The sequence below is a fragment of the Brassica napus genome, chromosome C2 (genome assembly GCF_020379485.1).
Source record: "Brassica napus cultivar Da-Ae chromosome C2, Da-Ae, whole genome shotgun sequence".
NCBI classification, from domain to species: domain Eukaryota; kingdom Viridiplantae; phylum Streptophyta; class Magnoliopsida; order Brassicales; family Brassicaceae; genus Brassica; species Brassica napus.
The window spans coordinates 7,095,984-7,119,755 of NC_063445.1; the positions used below are offsets into that span (position 1 = coordinate 7,095,984).

At 39.8% G+C, this 23,772-nt stretch overlaps 3 protein-coding genes across 10 annotated transcripts; all 3 read left to right on the plus strand.

Moving 5' to 3' along the window:
- Positions 1-2,952: 2,952 nt before the first annotated feature.
- On the plus strand, positions 2,953-6,366 carry LOC125575062 (SMR domain-containing protein At5g58720-like). 8 transcript variants are annotated; one of them, XM_048747049.1, is made up of 11 exons: positions 2,953-3,888; positions 4,020-4,045; positions 4,161-4,247; positions 4,347-4,420; positions 4,695-4,963; positions 5,218-5,294; positions 5,379-5,435; positions 5,522-5,589; positions 5,686-5,792; positions 5,875-5,945; positions 6,097-6,366. In XM_048747049.1, the coding sequence occupies exons 1-11, from the start codon at positions 3,279-3,281 to the stop codon at positions 6,220-6,222; spliced, it is 1,572 nt and encodes a 523-aa protein (XP_048603006.1). In that variant the 5' UTR covers positions 2,953-3,278; the 3' UTR covers positions 6,223-6,366. The 8 variants fall into 8 exon arrangements, with proteins under 8 accessions (XP_048603006.1, XP_048603007.1, XP_048603005.1 ...); XM_048747050.1 differs by having other exon boundaries at positions 4,350-4,420; XM_048747048.1 differs by having other exon boundaries at positions 5,218-5,435.
- Positions 6,367-10,958: 4,592 nt separating this feature from the next.
- LOC125582142 lies at positions 10,959-12,246 on the plus strand. The gene is made up of 2 exons (XM_048748670.1): positions 10,959-12,158; positions 12,214-12,246. Exons 1-2 carry the CDS (start codon positions 10,959-10,961, stop codon positions 12,244-12,246), a joined length of 1,233 nt encoding a protein of 410 aa, XP_048604627.1.
- Positions 12,247-15,168: 2,922 nt separating this feature from the next.
- On the plus strand, positions 15,169-23,693 carry LOC106388063 (phosphoinositide phospholipase C 4). The gene is made up of 9 exons (XM_048747052.1): positions 15,169-15,693; positions 21,376-21,569; positions 21,648-21,783; positions 21,860-22,099; positions 22,178-22,416; positions 22,510-22,627; positions 22,881-23,033; positions 23,115-23,201; positions 23,276-23,693. The coding sequence occupies exons 1-9, from the start codon at positions 15,379-15,381 to the stop codon at positions 23,567-23,569; spliced, it is 1,776 nt and encodes a 591-aa protein (XP_048603009.1). The 5' UTR covers positions 15,169-15,378; the 3' UTR covers positions 23,570-23,693.
- The last annotated feature ends 79 nt before the right edge of the window (positions 23,694-23,772 follow it).

The window sequence follows — 23,772 nt, forward strand, 5'->3', positions numbered from 1 at the left end:
TTATTATATGGTTAATGTGGTTGTTTAATTTATTTTAATAATTTAAAATTAAACAAATATAATAGAAGATACACTATTTTTTTATCAAATCTTTATTATTCAAATAGTAATTGTAATATATACTTTAGCCGCATTAGGCAATTCCATAATTTTTATGTAAGGAAATAATAAAGAACAATAATAATGTATTTATGGTTACTTTAATAAAAAAAAAACTTATTATATAATTAGATGGACCAAACTATTTTTCTAATGATTCTAAAAATCATCTTAGTAATGACAAATGGCTACAAAAAGAAGTAATATTTTTCAATTAATATATAGGGGATAACTATTGATACAACTACCAATATGTTATGAGAAGTGTTTTTGTTTGTTTGTTGAACTGTTGGTGTAGTTCTTGAGATATATACATTTATTAATTGCTGCAAATAAATACATAAGTAGTATTTCATGTTTGATAAAAGTATAGAAGTAAATTTTTAAAGATGTCTACATTTATTAGCTAACAACATAGTTGATAGTTCCATAATTATAACATATTATATTTTGAAATTCATTCATGACCATTATGATTAACTAACACACCCTGGGAAACAATAAAATCGTGGAAAATCTTAATAAGTAATACACAAATTCACTTTCAATAATTTTTTTTTTAAATAGTGAAAAAAATAGAATATGGAGTCTACCTAAAAAAATCTATTTCTTGAATAGTGAGGAAACCATGTAAACATTATTTTTCCTGGTGTATGTACGTTTCCAACCTTTTCTACCTCTTAAACTCCAGATATGAGCAAAAGGAAGTTCTTGTGACGATTATTAGTGAAAAATCATGAAAATATGAAACTTGTGTTTACGAAAATGAAAGTTATGAGAGTTTTTAGATAAAAGGGGAGAGGAAATGAAGATTTGTTGGTGTAAGATGGAAATTAGAATGCTTCTTAAGCTCCAAAATAGTTGTTCATGTTGGTTAGATAAATTGATAATGACATTGTTATAAATAAGAAAAAATGTGTAAGGCATTGTTTTTTTTGATTTTTTGTCAGTTTTCAAACAAAAGACATTAAATTATAATGACATTTTTGTAAATAATAAAAATATATATGAGAAGATTATGGCAAAGTATTGTTGAGAAAACAAACATCAAACAACTTAGTTTTGCATCTATACTATTAAAAGGAAAGAAGTACTAAAAAATCTACTTACAAAAGGTTGTTGGACCTACTTATTAACTATTTATTAAATTTTGGTCCTATCTTTATTTTCTCTTACTATATAAATACTTTACATAATTTAAATGAACTCATTTATTACTCTCCATAATATATTATATAATTACTCAAAATCCCCATAAATATAGGACATATGACTCTAACATGTTTGACATGTTTAACATGTATAATATCTTTACGTGAATTGGAAGTTAAAAGCCTTAATGTCAACTATTCAACTATGAAACATTGATTTAATTAATTACATGCAATCAATTATTAAGATTTGATTTTATATTCTTACATGAATTAAATGATTACTCTTATTATAAAGAAAATCAAATGGGTCTAAACGGGTTAGAAATTTAAATGGAATTAGTCAAAAAGACATGTTTAAACATGCCATGTTTCTTTATTTTACAAATTCTAACAATGCATATGATACGTTTTTATTGAATTTTCACAAATGTAAAATATTCCGCGCTTTAAATATCGGATAATTTGGGTTGTTTGGATAAAAATATAGGATAATTTTCTCTGTTCGGTTTTTATTCTTCAGTTTCAGAGATATATGATATGCTTGGTTATTTATGAAATTCAGTTTAATTTTGGTTTTGTTTTTTTTAATTTGGTAAAGTTCGGTTCACCTGGGTAAATGTGTCCAGGCCTATACATTATTTTATATAAAAATCTATTCAAAAGAATTTATTTAATTTTGAAAATAATCTCGCACTTTCCAAGCGCGGATCAGAATCTAGTTTAACTTTAATTCTTGAGTCATTTTTGCAAAATTATCTTTAAATAAAACGAAAGAAAGTTGAATTAAATCCCTTATATATTAATTGAGAAACATTACAGCATTGTTTTGTAGGCACGTGTCACCGTGAGGATGAAATTAAGAATTCTTAGAGAAATAGGTTGATCCATCTTAATTTATATTATATTTTTTATTAAACTAACTATTAAATTGATAAATAGTGTACAAAAGAATATTCTCGCAATTTCCTTAAATAAAAGCTACATAATTACCTAATATGATTAGCGTATTATGAATAATAAATACTTAATAACATTTTTTGTATCTTAGCTCTTTTTTTTAATTTTATATGATTAAAAATATTAAACAATCACATTAACTATATAATAAAAAAATTAAAAAAAAAAATAAATGTTATATTTTGAATTTTTAAACCGACTATAAATTACTAAAAACGTTAAATATTTCACACTAAAATTTTGTGATCAATGGTTTAACTTTCTGGTAATAACAAGATACAAATGATCATAAATCATATGAATATGAAGTCTCATTCATACGATTAAACTATATAGCATAGAAAAATATTTAAATATGACAATTTCTAAATTTGTATTGAAACCTTCTTATTTTAATTTTAAAATTTGCATTCAAAATATCGAAGATTACAAATTTGCACATTAAAATATATTATATATCTATGTCCATGTCATTGAACTTTAGTTATATACCATATAAAATAAATAAAATGATTGTTTTGATTTATTTACCCAAAAAATATCGTAAATAAACAAGATGTATTATTTTGATTTATTTCTTTACTCTAATTTAATTATATACATTAAATGAATACAGATAAATAATAATTTTATATATAACATTCATTCGCGTAACATAAACTTTTGTGTTTTTTGTACTTTTCCGTTTTTGATTGGTCAAAACTTTTCTAATAAAGCTGCAGAAAAATCAAACTTTCGGAAAAGTCAATTGGTTCACGAAAAGAAAACCGGTTAGCATGTACACAATCATTAAGCAAACCGGCCAACGTGTGAAAGCAAAGGGTGGTCACACAAAAGCGCGTGGTAGTAGATATGGCGATTCCAATTCCCAATCAAATCGGGAAGACGAAGAAGTTCCTCTGATATTGGCATACGAATCTCTGAATCGTGATTCTCGGCTCCATTCATCTTTCCCCCACTCTCTCTCTCCGACGCTTCTCGTCGGAAACTAGGGATTCAGTTTATTCTCCAGATCCGGAGAGAGACTTCCGATTTCGCGGACGGCGTTGATTCGATTTTCGTGCGATAATGAAGCACAAGAGCCAGCAGCAGAAGAGGAAGAAGAAGAGGTCTTCCGGCGGTGGAGCGGCGGCGTCAGACGGGAACAAAAAAGACGTGGAGGAAGAAGAGAGGAAGGACGTTGGAGGAGAATCAGAAAAAGTCGAAAAGCAAAATATCGATTCGTTGATGGAAGCCTTCTGCTCCGTTTCGGTGGAGGAAGCGACGGCTGCTTATAGAGAAGCGGGAGGAGATCTGAACAGAGCAGCGGACGTTTTGTCGAATCTGGTGGATGATGATCCGTCCACGATCTCGGTCGCGAGCGGGTCCTCGGGTCAGGAGACCGGGTCTACCTCTGAGTACGGGGCTGGGTCAAGCTCGAGCTGCGGGGAGGATTTGACGAGAGAGAGGTGGTTTAAGGGAGGGAAGCAGAATAGAGTTATTGCTGCCACGGGGATGGTGTCTTCTGTGATTGCAAAGGATTACTTGAAGAAGAAAGAGTTTCCTTTGGCTGAAAGGTCTTATGAGGTTTGTGGGAACGGGAAGAAAGCTGGGGATAGAGAGAAAGCTGAACAGTTTCTGAGTTCAATGCTTGGAGATGATTGTGAGCTTAGCATGGCTGTTGTTAGAGATGTCCTCTGTGAGTATTGCTCTTCAGTTGCTTCTTACGTTTATCTTTGTCCAACAGTGCTGTGATATGGAAATAGCTGAGAAATTGTTATGAAGAGAGACAAAATTGACATGAAAGTCTCTGTTTTTTTTTTTTTGCAGGTCAATGTGGCTACGATGTTGACATGGTAAGTCTCCTTTCAGGTCTTCAAACTTACATGGGGCAGTATTGGACATGCCCCTGATGTATGCTGATATTGACCCGACGGTTTAGTTTAAAGCTTAATATTCTTTTCTTATTAGGCCTTGAATGTCTTGCTTGACATGTCTTCTTCATCAACTGATGATTCTCTAAGTGGTAGATGTTCCGGCATAGGATTCAGCGATAGTGTAAGTGATTAGTTTTTTTTTTTTTCGGCTTTCTTCACAGATCTGTTTATTATGTATTTGTACACAATAGAATAAAGTGCAATCTTCTGATATATTTAGCAGCCGGCCGAGTCATCATTTGATATTGATACTTCCGAAAGTGAACCAAGTTTCTGGGGAGGCTATAGTCAAAGGTTATTGCTTCTCATTAGTTTTGGAGTTTATTCACACATTGTTACAGCATAACTGGTTCCTTGCAATTTTTCTTTGGTCATCCTTTATTTTGTCTTTTCATCTTCTACAAAAGCACAAGAGAGGAACTATTTCACGGTGGAGGGTTCAGTTCATGAAACATACCATGTTTAAAATTACTTCTGAGACAGCTAAAATATTCAATATAACTGCTTTTGTTCAACATTTTTGGAAGAAGTGGTAACTTAGAATATGGCTTGTTTTTGCTCATGGTAGGGATTACTCGAAAGCTCTCATGAGTTCTGCAGATCCTTTTGCAACTAGCCAAGGAAGTTCTGCAGATCCTTTTGCTACTAGCTACGGAAGTTCTGATTCTGAGCCTTGTCTTCCTCAAAAGGTGTTGGAGTCTCTGTTCAACATTCCCCGGAGTCCTAAACACGAACCAAAGGCGATGAATTGGAGAAATGTCGCAAAGAAAATGCAATCACTTGGTAGCATTGATGGTTCTTCTTCTAGTGGAGAAGGGTCTCAGCCTAATACTTTAGGTATCTTACTATGGTTTCTTGATTTTTGTATCCTGCGTATTTGGCTGCAAATCACAGGCTGATTTTGCTATGAGTTTGCAGGCTCCGAGCTTCTGATGTATGTTGTTTTACCCGATGAAACACTTAGCAATTTTGCTATGGTGTCATTGGGAAAAACATCTGAGGTCTTGACTTGTTTGTGTCGCTCGCAACTCTTGAATTAATCTTTCTTACTCGCAAATTGTTGTACCAATGAACTCATATATGTATTGCAGTGAAGGATGATGGATATCATGAACTTAGAAAAGGTGCAAATGACCAGTGGAATGTGACTAAGTCCTACTATCAAAAAGTTAGTTTTACATGTTTCCATATCTCTAGCAATGGTGGACGCCTTAACAAAACACCATCTAATGAATTTGTTACTTGGTCGAAGGCTGCAGAAGCATATTCGAAAGGAGGGAGGGCTCATGCGGCTTACCTTTCTGAGAAGGTGCACCTCATGGTTTATTATGTTTCATACTATTAGGGAAACGTTTTTTGGAAGTGAGATATAAACTTGTGTCCTTTTTCTCGTAGGGGAGAGCAGCATCTAAACTAGCTCAACGGGCAGATGAGAGGGCAAGCAAAGATATATTCGTTGCGAGGTTAGCTGTTTTAAGGCATTATGGGAGTAATGCTGATACGCTTTCACCTTTCATCTTGTTGTGGACTAAGCCATCGTTGCATCTATATAAATGCAGAAACAAGGGCATAGAGAATGTGATAACCATTGATCTGCATGGTCAGCACGTTAAACAAGCAATGAAGCTCTTGAAGATGCATCTCTTACTCGGATCATATGTCCCTTGTAAGTGTACTGGGTAAAATAAACTACAAGTTATAAAACCTGAGATGTTCCTTTCGCTTCTAACAATTGTGAAATGAACCAGCCATCCAGACACTACGAGTGATCACAGGATGTGGGTCTCATGGGTTTGGGAAGTCAAAAGTGAAACAATCGGTAAGTTTATTCAACACCCTGTCACATTTGAACTAAATGGTATGCAAACTCTAAAATGAATATACGCAAATGATATCAGACCCGATTGATTGTGTGCACAAAACCAAGAATCTAGTGTTGCAGTTACAGTATAGTGATTATTGATGATCAGGTGACAAACCTGCTAGAAAGGGAAGGAGTTAGGTATTGTGAAGAGAACAAAGGGACATTGCTGATCAAGCTTGAGGGATGTAGTAGAGAGTTCAGTTTCTTAGACACAGAGAGTGACTCTGAGTAAGTTAAAACTAAAATTAAACTCAATGTTTTAGCTTTAGATCACAAAACTATGTCTCTCTGTCTATATCCCATGCTAGCTCTGTGTGTTAAGTAAATGTTGACCAAAACCTCGCTTAATCCTTCTATTTTCAAGTTATTTAAGATTTATGAGACACTTTGGCTGACACAGACAGTATGTACGAAGGACACAACTTCTGCGTTCTGACATTTGTGCATCTGACACGGACAAAAATCTCAAGCTTTATTGTTGATTGAGTTATAAGCAAACAGGAGAAATAAAAACCAGATTGGTATAATCATTAATAAGTGGCCAAGATAGGTGTTTAAACACAAAAGTCATCAAGCACTAAAGCTCACATGATCAATGGAAGATGAGATGGAGAAAGCTCCACGAGTTGAGTTACAGAGGAAGCTCACCACTGTCGACAATCCCAACTTTACTCTTAGGAGTTCCACTCTGATTCCCCACGGCTTCCATTTTTGTACACCACATCCATTCCCGTCACTACCTTCCCGGACATTACATGCCGCCAAACCTGTATAAAGTTCCAAGCTCTCTAATCAAAAGGAGGAAACACACTTGTGTTTGAACTAGCCGCTGATTCTGTACACCAGCTTGTTGAACCGTTGCAAAGAGTACATAATACAGAGGAGGAAGGCCTCAACTTGACCAGTATGCTTGAGTTTAAAGTTCTCATCAGCAAAGGTCTCACAATAAATAGATTCTCCTCCCACTCCATTGCCATGGGTGAAATCACCTCCCTGGAACATAAAGCTTGGGATGATCCTATGGAAGGAGCTCCCCTAGTAATGTAGAGCCTTCCCTTTCTTTCCTATACCTTTCTCCCTTGAAAATAAATGAGAATACGGTTTATCTAAGCATTCATCGATTGGCATAGGATGAGACTGAACAAAATATTTTGTTCTCTTGTGCACAAAGCTCTGAAATTTTCTGCAGAAACAAAAAAATTCAGGAAGTAAGTCCTCTGATACATTATATATGTTGATCATGTATACTTGCAAAAAGGGAATCAACGGTAGAAGAAAAATGTCAAGGGGTAAAGGGTGCCTGCAGTTTTAGGGACAGTCTTTCCAAATAGACCCATGACAATACGACCTGGACAGAAAAACATCAACCGGTCTGAGATGTTTATAGTGGAAAGCAATGGACCACACAAGAAGAAATAAAGAAAGGAAATTCATTTCTTGCAGTCTTCTAATATAAAAGCACTAGTAAGTGCACCAAAATCATGAATCATAAGAATTAAACTAAGAAGCAAGGTCATACGGGCTTCTTTCCCACCAACTTCAACATCAAAGTAAACCTTGTGTGTGATCTCTTTTGAGTTCTCCTTGGACTTTTGGCCTTAAACATGGAATCAAAGATCCAGAAATCAATATAAACACTGTCAGCCGTTTCATACTGTTTACCTCATTCCAATTCCCTAGCATCTAGTCTAAAGAACTCAACAGAAATATATTTACTGCAATCGATCAATTAGCATGAGAAGAAAAAGGCTCAGATAGACAGACAGGCAGACACAGTGTACCTGAATAGAGCATAGGGTTCCCAGAAGAAGAAGATTCCTTATAAGCAGCGGCACTGAGCTAGCCCATATGGCCATCTTGCACCATGCAAAGTGTTTCACTCCAGGATACCGCATCTCTAATTCCACCTGCGCATAACAAAAACACGTCAATATCCAATCATATTTTGCCACCTGACTTGTCGGTGTACAAGTGTACAGTACTTGATCCTAGATAGCATAGTTTGGGCCTCAGGACTATCTACAAAATAATGGGCTTTCTAATTATTGTATGGCCTATTAATCGATTACTCACCTGGCTTGTTAGTTACCGACTTCTCGCTATAAATTTTTGTACGTGGTACTTTGATGTCATAATGTTTGTTTTTATCCCTGTTCTAAAGATCGGCCACCTAGCCGCCTCGGCGCTACGCGTCACTCTTCCACCCCGATTTATACCAAATCAGTTTTAAAAATCGGATATCCAATTTTTTCCGTCTAGATCGCCTAAATGACCGCCTAGCCTCCTAATCTATTTTTTTATTATTATTTTTTATTATTTTTTTTCATCTTTTTTTTATTTTAAATAATAATTTTATTTGTTTATTTGATCTAAAATTTTATAAATATCATTTATATTCATAATTTTGATGAAAATTACACTATATTAAGTTTATATATTCTATTTGTGTGTTTTATACAATCTTAAACATGAAAATATATTAATGTTATACACAATTAAAGATTAACATGTTTTATAACATATTAAACCATCTAAAAATTCTGTCCCGCGTAAATTCCGATTAATTCTCGATTTTTTCTTTATGTACTAGGCCCAACCCGACTGTCCGACTAGCGCCTAGCGCGTTTCCGAACATGGGTTTTTATCCGTTGTCCAAAACAAACACATAAGCATGTCACATTACTCCTGTCCAGCTAAGATTATTCTGGTTTCCAAGTGGTATTAATAAACGTAAAATGTCAATCTCATTTAGCTAAGCACGTTTCTATTCACATTAAATATTTGATATATAATAAACTTGAATATTGTCAACTTTATCTGGCACAATCTCCCCGTATATTTTCTGTAGTAAGATCATAAGACAAGATCTTTTATAAAAATTCCAACAGATTGAACAATGCTGATCTCAACTTCTCAAGCTTAAAAGTACCAATTAAAAAAAAAACGGCTCTTTCTCTCTCTAGAAAGTGCGATTACTAAGGAGATAAGGCTTCCGGCCCTAGATCCGCCGTCGGTGGGCAACACGCTCTCCGGCGAGAACTCTCTGCCCCCTCTCTTCTGTTTCCCTGTGATCCTCCTATGTCGCAATGCTCGTCAGGAAAAAGAAATCTCGTCCACTGTTTGCTCTGTCTTTCAAATCCCGCCGTCTAGCTTCGGCTGCGACAAAACGAGCAACTATGGTAAAGAAGAAGAACATGTCGATCTCTCTCGCCGATCTGGGCGTAGCTGCAATTGGGGCCTCAAACCCTTCGACATCGGTTTCCTCTTTGTTCGGTGCTCCCGTATTCTCCGGAGTCTCTCCGGTTTGTAGCTCTGGTTCTTATGATTCTTCTCTGCTGTCGAAGGAGGTTTCTCCCTCTATGGTGGTGGTTACTGTGCCTCCTCCTTCTGAGCCTGCAATTGTCTTGGTTGGTTCTGGATCTGCTTCTCCTGGCTCGAAACCCGATGACGGTGTTGTAGCGCCAGAGAGAAATTATGCTGCTTTACTCAAGAGCTCTGCTCAATTGCGGGAGCTGGGTACACCGACGGAACATGTTTCAGGAGCGCCTTTCGTCCTCATCCCAGATGAGAATATCGAGGCTGCGAAACTGGAATTCAAGGACTTCATTTATGCTCGCTTCCATGGAGACCATCCGTCCATGGGTAAGATTATCGGCGTGGTTAACGCTGTGTGGGCGAGAACGGGCCCTAGAATCTTTGTCCATAACATTGGACAAGGTATTTATCTCCTCCGAGTCACGAACCCCAAGACGCGTGAGGTTCTTCTGTCCAGGACGTGCTGGAACATAGGAGGTCTACCTATGTTTGTGGCTCCTTGGTCTCCTGACTACTCACCTGATGAGCCTCCACTCACAAGTGCCATTGTCCCGGTTGAGATGCGCAACGTTCCGTATCTGTTGTTCAACCAAGAAAGCCTGAGCCGTATTGCCACAACCATTGGTAAACCGGAATCTCTTGCTCCTGAAACTGAACGCAAGGAGAATTTTGAGGTGGCTAAGTTGTACGTTAAGGTGGACCTTACTGCTCCTCTTCCACAAAAGATAGTTTCGGGGTTCTCCAACGGTACAGAGGTTCAAATTGATGTATCGTATCCTTGGCTTCCAGCTCAGTGTGAGGTTTGTAGGCGGTTTGGTCACAAGAAAGAAAAGTGCACGTTCGGTGTTGTACAAGGCGCAAGAGAGCATCAGACTGTTAGGAAAGCTGTCATTGAGACATCTAGGCGAAGATCACAGTCCCGGCCTAGTCGTTCAAGAGCCAAGATAGGTAAGAAAGAAGCTCCTCGTTATGTTCCAGTGATTCGCCCGCAGAACGGAGAGGTAACTGATGATTGTGCTGAGGTCGAGGTCGAGGTAGACCCTGTTATCACATCTCCAGCTGAGGGTGAGGTTGAGGTTATTTCGGAACCTACGCAGGCTGATGAGGTAACAGTACTGGAGGATGGTGAAATAAGCCAAGAAAAGGCTGAAGCTGCTCCACTCCCCGTCACTTTGGACGTTCAGGAGGTGCTTGTAAAGAGTAAGCATATATCATCACAGCCTGATCTCGCTGCATCAGTCGAGGTTTCTAAAGCACTAGAGGAAGGGTTGGAAGTGGTATCTCCAGTATCTGCAGTGGCTACGGATGGTTCAACGCCTACGTTGGGAGTGGATGCAAATCAGGCTCAGCAGGATATAAGAGCTATCAAACCAAAGGTTGTTGTAAACCCGCCAGACACTACATCGGCTGCTGATAAAGATACAACAGATTCAGAACCAGTTGCAGGTGATGAAGGTTTCTCTCAGCCTCTACCTGTTGTGCTGACTACAGATCAAGATAAAGACATTGATCCACCGGAGGATCATGAGAACCCTTTCTGCCTGGTTAAAAACAGGAAGAGTGGCCGCAAGGTCACCAAACACAACTAAATCTTTAGATATGTGTTTTTTTGCGTGGAATGTTCGTGGGCTGAATAGTGATAGACGCCACACTATGACCAAAGATTGGATTAACATCCATAGGCCTTATTTTGGAGCTTTTTTGGAGACTCACATTTTGGAGAATAATAAAGAGAGAATTTTGCAGGCAATTCCGAGGGGGTGGAATTACTTTGGGAATTATGGAGATAACGATTCTGGACGTATTGTAGTTGTATGGGATCCGAGGGTTACTCTAGTTGTCTATAAGGCTTCAGCTCAATCAGTCACGTGCGGGATTAACATCTTGTCTGAAAACGTCTCCTTTACTGTCACTTTTGTGTATGGTTTCAACTTGGTAGAGGAACGGGGAAGTCTCTGGGTTCATCTTGCTGACCTTCAGGCCACAACTCCGGTCTCAGTCCATCCTTGGTGTGTTCTAGGAGACTTCAATCAGATGCTGCGATCTTCACATCACTCAAATCACCTGGTTGCTCACACTGATGACTCCGGTATGGATGAAGCTAATATCGGATTACAAGATGCTCAGCTTTTTGAAGCTCAGTCTAAAGGTTTACCGTTTACGTGGAGAAACTGTCAAGATAACAATCCAATATCCACGAAGATTGATCACGCCTTCATAAACCAACCTTGGTCATCATCTTTTCCTGACTCCTTTGCGGACTTCTTAGATCCTTCTCAGTCAGACCACGCGCCTTGCTTCTTTCGTATGCCAGCTATGAGGAGACAGATAATCAAACCGTTTAAATTCTTCCATCATGTCATAGACCACCCGGAATACGCTGAGACGGTTACTGAAGCTTGGAACTGTGGGCAGATTACTGGTACAGATCAATACAAACTGGTTCGATCAATGAAACTGCTTAAGAGGCCGCTACGTCGCCTTAATAAGCGTCATTTTAGTGGTATTTCGCAAAGAGTCAAGGCGCAGAAAGAGAAAGTGGATGAGCTTCAAAGGCGTTTGCTCACCTTACCTGATGGGGATACGGCCCATGAAGAGTACCTCGAGAGAGATAAGCTGAATACTTTGCTCAAGGCGGAGGAAAAATACTATAAACAGAGGTCTAGAGTTCGCTGGGCTAGTGTTGGGGATCGCAATACCCCCTTCTATCACAGTATGGTTACTCACCACGCTTCAGGGAACCATATTCATTTTCTCAAGGATGCCAACGATAACTTGATCTATGGAGTGGAGGAAATAAAAGCTCACGCCGCAGACTATTTTAAAGGGATTCTTGGTTCTACTGATCTTCCGGTCTCATCGGCTACGTCTGAGGAGCTTAGGAACCTGCTACCTTTTCGTTGTACAGAGCTTCAACAGAACTATCTTAAGCGAGAAGTAACAGCAGTTGAGATTAAAGGTACATTATTCTCTATGCCACTGAACAAAAGTCCAGGGCCAGATGGTTACTCGGTGGAGTTTATTCGAGCTTCTTGGGATATCGTGGGGGTGGATATTATCAATGCAGTACGCGAGTTTTTCAAGAATGGTCGCCTTCTTAAAGACATGAACACTACTGCTATTGCTTTAATTCCTAAGAAATCTGAGGCCTGCTCTCTTGGTGACTACAGACCTATCAGTTGCTGCAATATAGTCTACAAGCTCATCTCAAAAATCATAGCCAATCGCCTTAAACCTATACACTCGAAGTGTGTAAGTCCGAACCAAGCGGCTTTCTTGAAAGGTCGCAGTCTAGGGGAAAATGTTCTTCTTGCATCTAAGCTCATCAAGGATTACAATAAATCATCATGCCTCAAAAGTGTTATGCTGAAGGTAGACATCCGCAAAGCTTTTGATACTGTCTGTTGGGATTTTGTGATCAAGGTTCTAGAAGCGCAGCAGTTCCCTCCCATGTTTGTTGCTTGGATCAGTGAGTGCATTTCTTCTCCCAGATTTTCTGTTGCTATAAATGGTGAGCTGGCTGGGTTTTTTCAGGGTAAGAAGGGACTTCGGCAGGGAGATTCTATTTCTCCTTATTTGTTTATCATGCTGATGGAAGTTCTATCTCTACTATTGAACAAAGCTGAAAGCGATGGTGCCTTCTCTCTTCATCCGCTCTGCACATCTCCAAAGATCACTCACTTATTGTTTGCGGATGATCTCTTAGTCTTCTCCGATGGCTCCCGTGATTCTACAGCTGGTATAAAGAATGTATTGTGCAACTTCAAAGAGTGGTCTGGGCTTGATACTAACGAGTCAAAAACAGAGATCTTCTATGGGGGATATTCATCAATTCAAGCTTTAGACCTGAGTGTTCTTTCTGGTTTCAGGCGCGGTGAGTTCCCAACAAGGTATTTAGGCTTGCCATTAAGTCCCAAAAGAATCTCTGCAGCGACTTTGCAACCATTCCTGGATCGTATTACCTCCAAACTTCATTCATGGACTGCAAAGTTTTTATCTTTTGCTGGTAAGGTTCAGATGGTATCTTCGGTTATATATGGTATGGTGAACTTTTGGAGCTCTGTTTTCGTTCTGCCGAAATGGTTCTATACAAAAGTGGACTCGCTCTGCTCTGGTTTCCTATGGAAAAATAGTACCTCCTCAGCGGCTGGTGCAAGAGTTTCTTGGGCAGATATATGTCATCCCAAGAAGGAGGGAGGTCTTGGTCTTAGAAGGCTTGAGGACTTTGAGATGGTGTTTAGGTTGAAGAGAGTTTGGCTCTTTTTCACTGCCTCGGGTTCCTTATGGGTTCCTTGGGTGAAAAGTAATCGGTTCGGAGACAGAAGTATATGGCTAGTTAACGACTCGCCAAGGTTCTCCAAAACTGTCCGGAGCATGCTAGGGCTGAGAGAGCAGCTCCACACTTATCTCCGTTGCATTGTCCGCGATGGAAGAACAGCTCTGTTCTGGTTCGATTTCTGGACCGACCTTGGTCCTTTAATTCTCCTCTTCGGAAGCTCAGGGCCTGTCTCGCTCAGGATTCCCCTTAATGCTACGGTTGCGCAAGCTGTACACAATGGTCACTGGAACCTACCTCCTGCTAGATCTGATTATGCAGAGACGCTACAAATTGTTTTATCAACAACTGACGTTCCAAGTGACTCCAACGGAAATGATGTCTATCTATGGCGAGCTCGTTCTGGTGGTTTTGGTGCGTCTTTCTCCTCTCCGGCTACGTGGGAGAGGCTTCGTACTCCTAAGCCCCAAGTCCAGTGGCACTCAACGGTGTGGTTTAGGGAGGAGATTCCCCGGTGTTCCTTTACCACTTGGACTGCCATTCTTGGTAGACTCCCAACTCGAGACAGACTGATCTCCTGGGGACTTTCTCTTCCTCCAGGTTGTGTTTTATGTTCAAATGCTATTGAATCTCACTCCCATCTTTTCTTTGAGTGCTCGTTTGCTGCTGTTGCTTGGAATCGTTTTCGTGGCAGGTTTTTGGCGTCTCCCCCTCCTTCTGTCGCAGCAGTGGTGGATCTCTGTCGTCATCTTCAAGGTCCGCATGCATCTAGGGTTGCAGTGGTGATGAAGCTTCTCAACCAAGTCATTATCTATAACCTGTGGCGTGAACGGAATGCCCGCATATTCAGAGACGTATCGATGACTCAGGAGGCATTCTACAAGGTGGTGGATCGTGGCATCAAGGATCGGTTGCTGTCTCTCCCGTCAGTCTCTGCTTCCTCTCCCTCGCTTCTCGAATTGTACTTTTGGATTGCCTCCCCCTACAGTTAATTCCCCCTCGGTGTTGTTATTGATGTTGTAGTTGCATCGCCTCGTTACTCTCTCTTCTCTTCGCTCCTTTTCTTCTCCTTTTTGTAATAAGTTGTGTCTCTTCACAACATTGTAAAACTCAGAAAATGGTTATAAATCTTAACATTTAGACCCAAAAAAAAAAAAAAAAAATTCCAACAGATAAAAGTCTGATAGCATATGTTATTTTACAAGCCTATTATTATTAACAAGATAAAACCTTATACTTTTTCTTTGGTGCCTAAAAGTAGAGTGGATATGAAAACAAAACAGAAGAAAACAAAAACACTTTAGATCTGTCTCTCCCCCACCACCAGTATAGCCACTACCTTATTTTTTTGTTGTTGCCTTGTTGTTTCAACATATCTGAAATCTGTTTTCTCACCTTGACAGAATCTGAAACCAAACAAAAGTAATCTTCTTTAATTTCTTCTTCTTTATGTGTTTATCGGGGAATTAACACCTGGCGATGATTTACACTTTTACTCCTTTGAATTCACTCATTTTTTTTTTTACTTTGGATAAAATAATAATTAACGAGGATTATAAAATTATTACAAACAAAACGAGATTCACTACATTGTTTTTGTTTTCTTGTGTTCAGATGCGAGCGTGTTGAGGTTTGACGAGGAAATATTCCGAAATATTTTCAATAAATTTAAAAGAAAAACATTAAATGCAAGGAATGATCTGCCTATTTAAGTAGAACCAGTAAAGGCATAACCTTTCCACCTTCTCCGATCTAAAAAAGAACGATCTTCATTACATTACACACAGAATCCAAGAGATGGGTAGTTACAGAATGTGTCTCGTCTTCACGAGGAAGTTCAGAGTCACCGAGCCAGATCCTGTCGATGACGTCAGACACGTCTTCCAGAAATACGCAGAAGGCGAGGCTCACATGACGCCGGAGCAGCTACAGAAGCTCATGGCGGATGAATCAGGAGGAGGAGGATCGAGTCTCGAGGATGCTGAGAGAATCGTCGACGAGGTGCTTCGACGTAAGCACCACATTGCAAAGTTCACCAGACGTAACCTCACCATCGAGGATTTCAACTATCTTCTCTTCTCCACTGAACTCAATCCTCCCATCGGCGATAAGGTAGAAGCTTTGTTTCTCAAGTCAACTCTGTTTTTTTTTCCTGAGAAAATGGGCAGTAAAAAGTCTTGATTTTTCGATTGAATTTGCGTTTGTTTCTTTTACCAGATTGACAAAGAAAGCTTATTACAAGATTCAGGAACATCTGATTGTTTTTTTATTAACATTTCTAAATTAAGAAACTTCCTATTCTAGGAGCTGTTTACTTCTGAAGATCTGTTATTCTCAATGTTTGAAATAGCTAGGCGGGCGCTAGTTAGGTGTTTTATATATTGATTAGGCGGCACCTAGACCGATTTTTCAAGTGCCTAAATCGTTCTGCTTATTGTTAGTCAAAGAAACACGTTTATTGTGTTGGCCGGTGATGGACGGTGAAAGAGGAACTTCATTTTGTCAATAATTGTGGCTTTGTGGCTTTCACATATCCAATCTTCTCCTATAAATAATAAACGTAAGGAGAAGAGGAAAGGCATCCCAAACAAGAAAAACAGAGAGAAGAAGAAGAGAAGAAGAAGAGAAAAAACGTGTGAGAGAAAAAAAAAAAAAAAAAAAAAAAAAAAAAAAAAAAACTTTTTTTTTTCACAAAAAATCTTCTTTAAGAAATTACGAGTAATTTCTGAGTGTATTTGGGATCGGGGTGTGAGTAGTGAGCTTGTAAAATTTCTCTGGTTAATAATAAAAGATCTATAGCAGGTCCGGAGACGTAGGCAACATTGGCCGAACTCCGTTAATAATTTTGTGTGTGTGCTCTTTTTCCCGCTCCCACAAATTCTGGTTTACCGCAAAATTTGACTGCGTATTTCCTAACAACTGGTATCAGAGCCTGAGTTACGGTGATCGGTCAAATTTTTTTCGGGATTACTATTCACGTGAACAGTACTTCGTGAATAGTGAATTTTGTCGGTAACATCGGTTTGTCGACGAAGGTGTTCTAATACACGGTGGTTCCAGAAACGATGGGAGGCGAAGACGGTTTGGCGCACAGTATCGGGAAATTTGACGGTACAGATTATGCATTTTGGAGAATGCAAATTGAAGATTATCTGTACGGAAAGAAGCTTCATCAACCGCTGAGCAAGAAGCCTGAGAAGATGGATCATGATGAGTGGGAGCTCCTTGACAGACAAGTTCTGGGTGTTATAAGGTTAACACTGTCGAAAAACGTTGCTCACAACGTTGCGAAGGAGAAGACCACGGAAGGGCTCATGAAAGTTCTCTCTGATATGTATGAGAAACCTTCGGCAAACAATAAGGTGTTTCTCATGAAGAAACTCTTTCATTTGAAGATGGAAGAAGGTGGCCTGGTTGCCGCACATGTGAACGAGTTCAACACGATTGTCAACCAACTGTCATCAGTTGAAATCGAGTTTGAAGATGAAGTGCGAGCACTGATTTTGTTGGCATCTCTGCCAAATAGTTGGGAGCCAATGAGGGCAGCGGTTAGTAACTCTGTGGGTACTCAAAAGCTCAAATTCAATGATGTTAGAGATCGTATCCTTGCTGAGGAAGTTCGAAGGATAGACTCTGGGGAGGCATCAACGAGCTCTGCTTTCAACGTGGAAAACAGAGGGAGAAACCCAGATAGAAATAACCGAAGTAATGGCAGATCGAAGTCAAGGAATGGACGGGGTCAGTCTAAATTCCGACAGCCTGCAGAGTGCTGGAATTGTGGAAAGACAGGTCACATCAAGAAGAATTGTCGAGCACCACCGAAGGAGGAAGACAACACTAGAGGTGGAGCCAATGCAGTGACACGTGAAATCGCTGATGCATTGGTAGTGTCTGTTGATTCTCCGAGGAAAAGTGAAGCTCGTGATGCAGCTGGAAATAACACCAAAGCGTCAATCTCCTATGTTGATAGCCCAGTCGATTCATGGGTTCTTGACTCAGGAGCGTCATTCCACACCACACCGCACCATAACATCATGGAAAATTATATTGCGGGAAATTACGGAAAGGTATATCTTGCTGATGGATTACCTTTGGACATAGTTGGTATTGGAGATATCAACCTGAAGATGTCAGACGGACGTGTGTGGAAGATTACGAAGGTTAGACATGTGCCAAAGTTGATGCGAAATCTGATCTCAGTAGGTCAACTTGATGATACGGGGCACGATGTTAATTTTGGTGGTGGAGCCTGGAGAGTCAGAAAAGGTTCCATGGTGGTTGCTAGAGGTCATAAAAGAGGTACTCTTTATATGACGACGAGCTATGAAGACACTGTTGCTGTTGTTGAGGATGTCAAACAGACCAAGTTGTGGCATTGTAGATTGGGGCACATGAGTGAGAAAGGGATGAAACTCATGGTAGAAAATGGCGCTCTTCCGGATCTGAAGACGGTGGATCATCAGATGTGTGAAAGTTGCATCCTTGGGAAACAGAAACGAGTTAGTTTCTCTAAAGGAGGAAGAGAGCCAAAATCTGAGAAGTTAGAGCTGGTGCACACTGACGTGTGGGGACCCGCTCCTGTTGCATCGCTGGGAGGTTCGTACTACTATGTGACCTTCATTGATGACTCCACAAGAAAGGTGTGGGTCTACTTCATGAAGAACAAATATGAAGTGTTCTCGGTTTTCAAGAGATGGAAAACCATGGTTGAGGTTGAGACGAATCTCAAGTTGAAGTGCCTAAGGTCTGATAATGGTGGTGAGTATATCAGCGGCGAGTTCACGAGATACTGCGCTGATAACGGGATCAAGATGGAGAAGACTATTCCTGGAACGCCTCAACAGAATGGAATAGCAGAAAGGATGAACCGAACCTTGAACGAGCGTGCAAGGAGCATGAGATTGCACTGTGGATTACCAAAGACGTTTTGGGCAGATGCAATCAGTACTGCAGCCTACTTAATCAACAGAGGACCGTCTGTGCCGTTGGGATTTAAGATCCCTGAAGAAGTTTGGAGCGGAAAGAAAGTAAACCTTTCTTATCTAAAGGTGTTTGGTTGCTTAGCTTATGTTCATATTGATGATGCTGCAAGAAGTAAACTTGACTCGAAGTCTAAGAAGTGTTACTTCATCGGTTATGGTAACGCGGAGTTTGGTTACCGGTTTTGGGATGATGAAAATCGGAAGATCATCCGCAGCAAGAATGTTGTGTTCAACGAAGAAGCGTTGTACAAGGATAAGCTAAGAGAAGGCTCGGAGAAGAAAGAGCCTGGAGCTGTTGACTTAGAAGATATCCTGACACCGGAGTTGCCACAGGATACCGCAACAGCAGAAGAAGAAATCTCTCAAGACGAGAGTGGTGAGGCTGAAGAAAGTGATGATTCTGAAGTGGTCCCATATACACCAGTCACGGAGTTACGACGGTCAAGCAGAATCATCAGAAAGCCAGTAAGATTTTCTCCATCGCTCAACTACATTCTGCTCACAGACAGAGGCGAGCCTGAATGTTATGAGGAAGCTATGCAAGTTGATGAGTCGATCAAGTGGGAGCTTGCAATGAACGACGAGATGGACTCGTTGTTATCCAATCACACGTGGGAGTTAGCAGATTTGCCTAAGGAGAAAAAGGCATTGCATAACAAGTGGGTCTACCGAATAAAAGAAGAACCTGATGGAAGTAAGCGCTATAAAGCGAGGCTTGTTGTGAAGGGATTCCAACAAAAAGAAGGCGTTGACTACACTGAAATCTTCTCTCCTGTAGTCAAGATGGTGACCATCAGAACGGTTCTTGGGCTGGTAGCACAAGAAGATCTGCATCTTCAACAGATGGATGTGAAGACGGCATTTCTTCACGGTGATTTGGATGAGGAAATTTATATGAAGCAACCCGAAGGCTTTGAGATCAAAGGGAAGGAAAGCCTTGTTTGCAAGCTAAAAGGAGTTTGTACGGCTTAAAACAAGCTCCAAGACAGTGGTATAAACGGTTCGACAGCTTTATTAAAGGCGTTGGTTTCTTGAGGTGTGAAGCTGACCACTGTTGTTACTTCAAGACGCTTGAAGAGTCCTACTTGATATTGCTCCTATATGTCGATGACATGCTGATAGTAGGAGCAGACTTGCACGAGATCAATAGCTTGAAGACGAAACTCTCAGAAGAGTTTGCGATGAAAGACCTTGGAGAAGCAAGACAGATTCTAGGGATGAGAATCAGTAGAAGCAAGGAAGGTCTTAAGCTATCACAAGAGGAGTATGTGAAGAAAGTCCTCAAGAGGTTTAACATGGATGACGCGAAGCCAGTTAGTACTCCCCTGGCAAGTCACTTTCGGTTATCCAGAGAACAGTCTCCAAAGACGGAAGACGAGATGGCATGTATGGATAAAGTTCCATATGCTTCTGCTATAGGAAGCCTGATGTACGCGATGATATGTACAAGGCCAGACATTGCACATGCAGTGGGAGTCGTCAGCAGATTTATGAGCAATCCAGGGAAGGAACATTGGGAAGCCGTTAAGTGGATTTTCAGATATCTAAAAGGAAATCCAAGTTTATCGCTATGTTTCACGAAGTCTAAGACGGGATTGCAGGGATATGTTGATGCTGACAATGGAGGTGACATTGACAGCACGAAGAGCACAACCGGGTATGTCTACACCTTTGGCGGTACTGCAATTTGTTGGGTTTCAAAGTTGCAGAAAATTGTATCTCTATCAAGCTGTGAAGCTGAGTATGTTGCTGTAACGGAGGCAACAAAAGAGATGATATGGCTACAATCTTTTCTAGAAGAGCTAGGCCATGACCAAGAGAAAGGTGTGTTGTACTGTGACAGTAAAAGTGCCATCGATTTGGCAAAGAATCCGGTTTACCATGCTCGGACGAAGCACATACATCGTCGGTATCATTTCATCAGATCAGCGTTGGAAGATGAAATGTTGGTGCTTGAGAAGATCCCAGGAAGCAAGAATCCGGCAGACATGTTGACGAAGGTCGTGCCGTATGACAAGCTGAGGTTGTGTGCAACCTCAGTTGGCTTGTTGGAGTAACAAGCTGGGGAGACCTGCTACATTGATCAAGGTGTGAAGACAGATTGAAATCAGTCTTCAAGTGGGAGATTGTTAGTCAAAGAAACACGTTTATTGTGTTGGCCGGTGATGGACGGTGAAAGAGGAACTTCATTTTGTCAATAATTGTGGCTTTGTGGCTTTCACATATCCAATCTTCTCCTATAAATAATAAACGTAAGGAGAAGAGGAAAGGCATCCCAAACAAGAAAAACAGAGAGAAGAAGAAGAGAAGAAGAAGAGAAAAAACGTGTGAGAGAAAAAAAAAAAAAAAAAAAAAAAAAAAAAAAAAAAACTTTTTTTTTTCACAAAAAATCTTCTTTAAGAAATTACGAGTAATTTCTGAGTGTATTTGGGATCGGGGTGTGAGTAGTGAGCTTGTAAAATTTCTCTGGTTAATAATAAAAGATCTATAGCAGGTCCGGAGACGTAGGCAACATTGGCCGAACTCCGTTAATAATTTTGTGTGTGTGCTCTTTTTCCTGCTCCCACAAATTCTGGTTTACCGCAAAATTTGACTGCGTATTTCCTAACACTTAGAACATTTCCATCCCCACTCCATAATTTACTGTAAAAATAGAGTAGGAAATGGAGTAAGGATGGAGATGGTCTCAGGTGCGATTTACCGACTAGGTGCGGATGCCTAAAAGGATTTTTAGAATTATTCTTTAGTGATATTTGATATTGTGGTTAAGTATAATCAACTATTAGGTGTTTTTTTTTTTACTTTCTTTCAGGTCCATCAGAACATGGATGCTCCTTTGTCTCATTACTTTATATTCACAGGCCACAACTCCTACTTAACCGGAAACCAGCTCAGCAGCAATTGCAGTGATCTTCCCATTGCAGATGCATTGAGACGAGGTGTGAGGGTGGTTGAGTTGGATCTATGGCCACGTGGTAACGATGATGTCTGTGTTAACCATGGAAGGTATAATTTCACTTTTAGTCAATAATATGGATGTGTTTTCCTTGGACCTTCTTGATCATGTTGAGATAAAAAATGTAGGACCTTGACCAAACCAGTGAAACTTGGGAAATGTTTGGAATCTATTAAAGCTAATGCATTTGCTACTTCAAAGTATCCTGTCATTATTACTCTTGAAGATCATCTCACTCCTAAACTTCAATCTAAAGTAGCCAAAGTATGGTTTCATTCTTCTCTTCCGTATATGATTTAATCTATGTATGTGAACACTGCAACTGTTTGCTGCTATGCAGATGATAACTCAAACGTTTGGAGATATGTTGTATTACCATGACTCTGAAAGCTGCAAAGAGTTTCCTTCACCAGAAGAGTTAAAGGGAAAGATTCTAATATCGACAAAACCACCAAAGGAGTACTTAGAAGCTAACGATGCCAAGGAGAAAGATAATGGAGAGAAAGGCAAAGATTCAGATGAGGATGTATGGGGCAAGGAGCCAGAAGAACTTATTTCCACGCGGTCTGAACTCGAGAAGGTTTGTAACTTTCTCACGACTACCAAACACCATACTCTTAGCATTCAAATGGTTATGTTCGACTCTGAATGGTTTCAGGTCGCAACTAATATAAGTTATAATAGTCAAGATGATGAGGATAGAGGTTCTCGTGATTTTGATGCGTCATGCCCATTACAAGCACCAGAATACAAGCGCCTTATTGCCATCCATGCCGGGAAGCCAAAGGGCGGTTTAAGGATGGCTTTGAAGGTTGATCCAAACAAAATCAGGAGGCTTAGCTTGAGTGAACAATTACTTGAGAAAGCTGTTGCATCATATGGTGCTGATGTAATAAGGTATATAAATATATACTTGTATTAACTAGTGTTTGTTTGTTTGTAGCATATGAAGTTAATAATGTAATAATAGAAATCTCACAATATGAGCAGATTCACACAGAAGAATTTTCTGAGGATATACCCAAAAGGCACAAGGTTTAACTCTTCAAACTATAAACCACAGGTTGGTTGGATGAGTGGAGCTCAAATGATTGCATTCAACATGCAGGTTTGTCTCAAAATCTTCATTTTCTTGTATTTGTCATATGCAAGGCCGGTCCTAAGCATAAGCTGGTGAAGCATTGGCCTATAGCCCCAAAGAATTTAAGAAAAAAATTATGTATAAGCCTCCAAATTTGTTTGAAAAAAAAGAGTTACATGAACTTTTACTAAATTGTTTGTAGCCCCCAAAATTTCAGGGCCGGTCCTGATCATATGTGTTTCTTTTAACCATTTATGAAGCTAAATAATACTTGGTGCAGGGGTATGGAAGAGCATTGTGGCTGATGCAAGGAATGTTTCGAGCGAATGGAGGTTGTGGTTATGTCAAGAAACCAGATTTTCTAATGAGTGTAGGTCCTAATGGACAAGTTTTTGATCCCAACGAGAACTCCTCTCCAAAGAAAACATTAAAGGTTGGTTTTACTTGTAACCGTTGGTTCCTTCTCCGATGCCCTCCTCCATACTATCATATGCTTAACATCTAACAATGGCAGGTGAAAGTCCTTATGGGAGATGGATGGCACCTTGACTTCAAAAAAACTCACTTTGATCTTTACTCTCCTCCAGACTTCTACGTTAGAGTATGTCTACTTCAATCTTGGTTTCTCCCCTTTTATCTTGATTCTTGAACTAAGAGCTTTTGATCAATACACAGGTGGGTATTGCTGGAGCACCTGCTGATGAGACCATGGAGAAAACAGAAGTAAAGTATGATACGTGGACACCCATATGGAACCAGGAGTTCACATTCAAGCTAACTGTTCCTGAACTTGCTCTGCTCCGTGTTGAAGTGCATGAGTATGATGCAAATGAAAAAGATGACTTTGGAGGTCAGACTTGTTTACCAGTGTCCGAGTTAAGACAAGGCATACGAGCTGTTCCACTCTTCAACCGAAAGGGAGTGAAATACAGCTGCACACGGCTTCTTATGCGCTTCGACTTTGTCTGAAGACGACCATTTTTGGTTCTTGTATCCTTCTAGATTCATGTATCTTCTCTTGTTTATTTGATATGTTCTGAGAAATATATAGATCCTTTTGCATTCCTTTAAATATCTTACCAGTTTCTTGGGATATGAAGTTTTAAACCAATAAGAACCAAAGACTAATAACTTCTTGTGAGTTTATATCACATTAATAAGCATCTCTCATC

What these genes read in the sequence shown, in the direction of transcription:
- LOC125582142 (XM_048748670.1), top strand. Translation starts at nt 10,959, where the DNA reads ATGACCAAAGATTGGATTAACATCCATAGGCCTTATTTTGGAGCTTTT. An exon ending in TTGGTTCTACTGATCTTCCG is followed by an intron (nt 12,159 to 12,213) that starts GTCTCATCGGCT and finishes TTCGTTGTACAG; the next exon opens with AGCTTCAACAGAACTATCTT.
- LOC106388063 (XM_048747052.1), top strand. Translation starts at nt 15,379, where the DNA reads ATGGGTAGTTACAGAATGTGTCTCGTCTTCACGAGGAAGTTCAGAGTC. An exon ending in ATCCTCCCATCGGCGATAAG is followed by an intron (nt 15,694 to 21,375) that starts GTAGAAGCTTTG and finishes ACTTTCTTTCAG; the next exon opens with GTCCATCAGAACATGGATGC. An exon ending in GTCTGTGTTAACCATGGAAG is followed by an intron (nt 21,570 to 21,647) that starts GTATAATTTCAC and finishes TAAAAAATGTAG; the next exon opens with GACCTTGACCAAACCAGTGA.
- LOC125575062 (XM_048747044.1), top strand. Translation starts at nt 3,279, where the DNA reads ATGAAGCACAAGAGCCAGCAGCAGAAGAGGAAGAAGAAGAGGTCTTCC. An exon ending in TGGGGAGGCTATAGTCAAAG is followed by an intron (nt 4,421 to 4,694) that starts GTTATTGCTTCT and finishes TGCTCATGGTAG; the next exon opens with GGATTACTCGAAAGCTCTCA. An exon ending in CGGCTTACCTTTCTGAGAAG is followed by an intron (nt 5,436 to 5,521) that starts GTGCACCTCATG and finishes TTTTTCTCGTAG; the next exon opens with GGGAGAGCAGCATCTAAACT.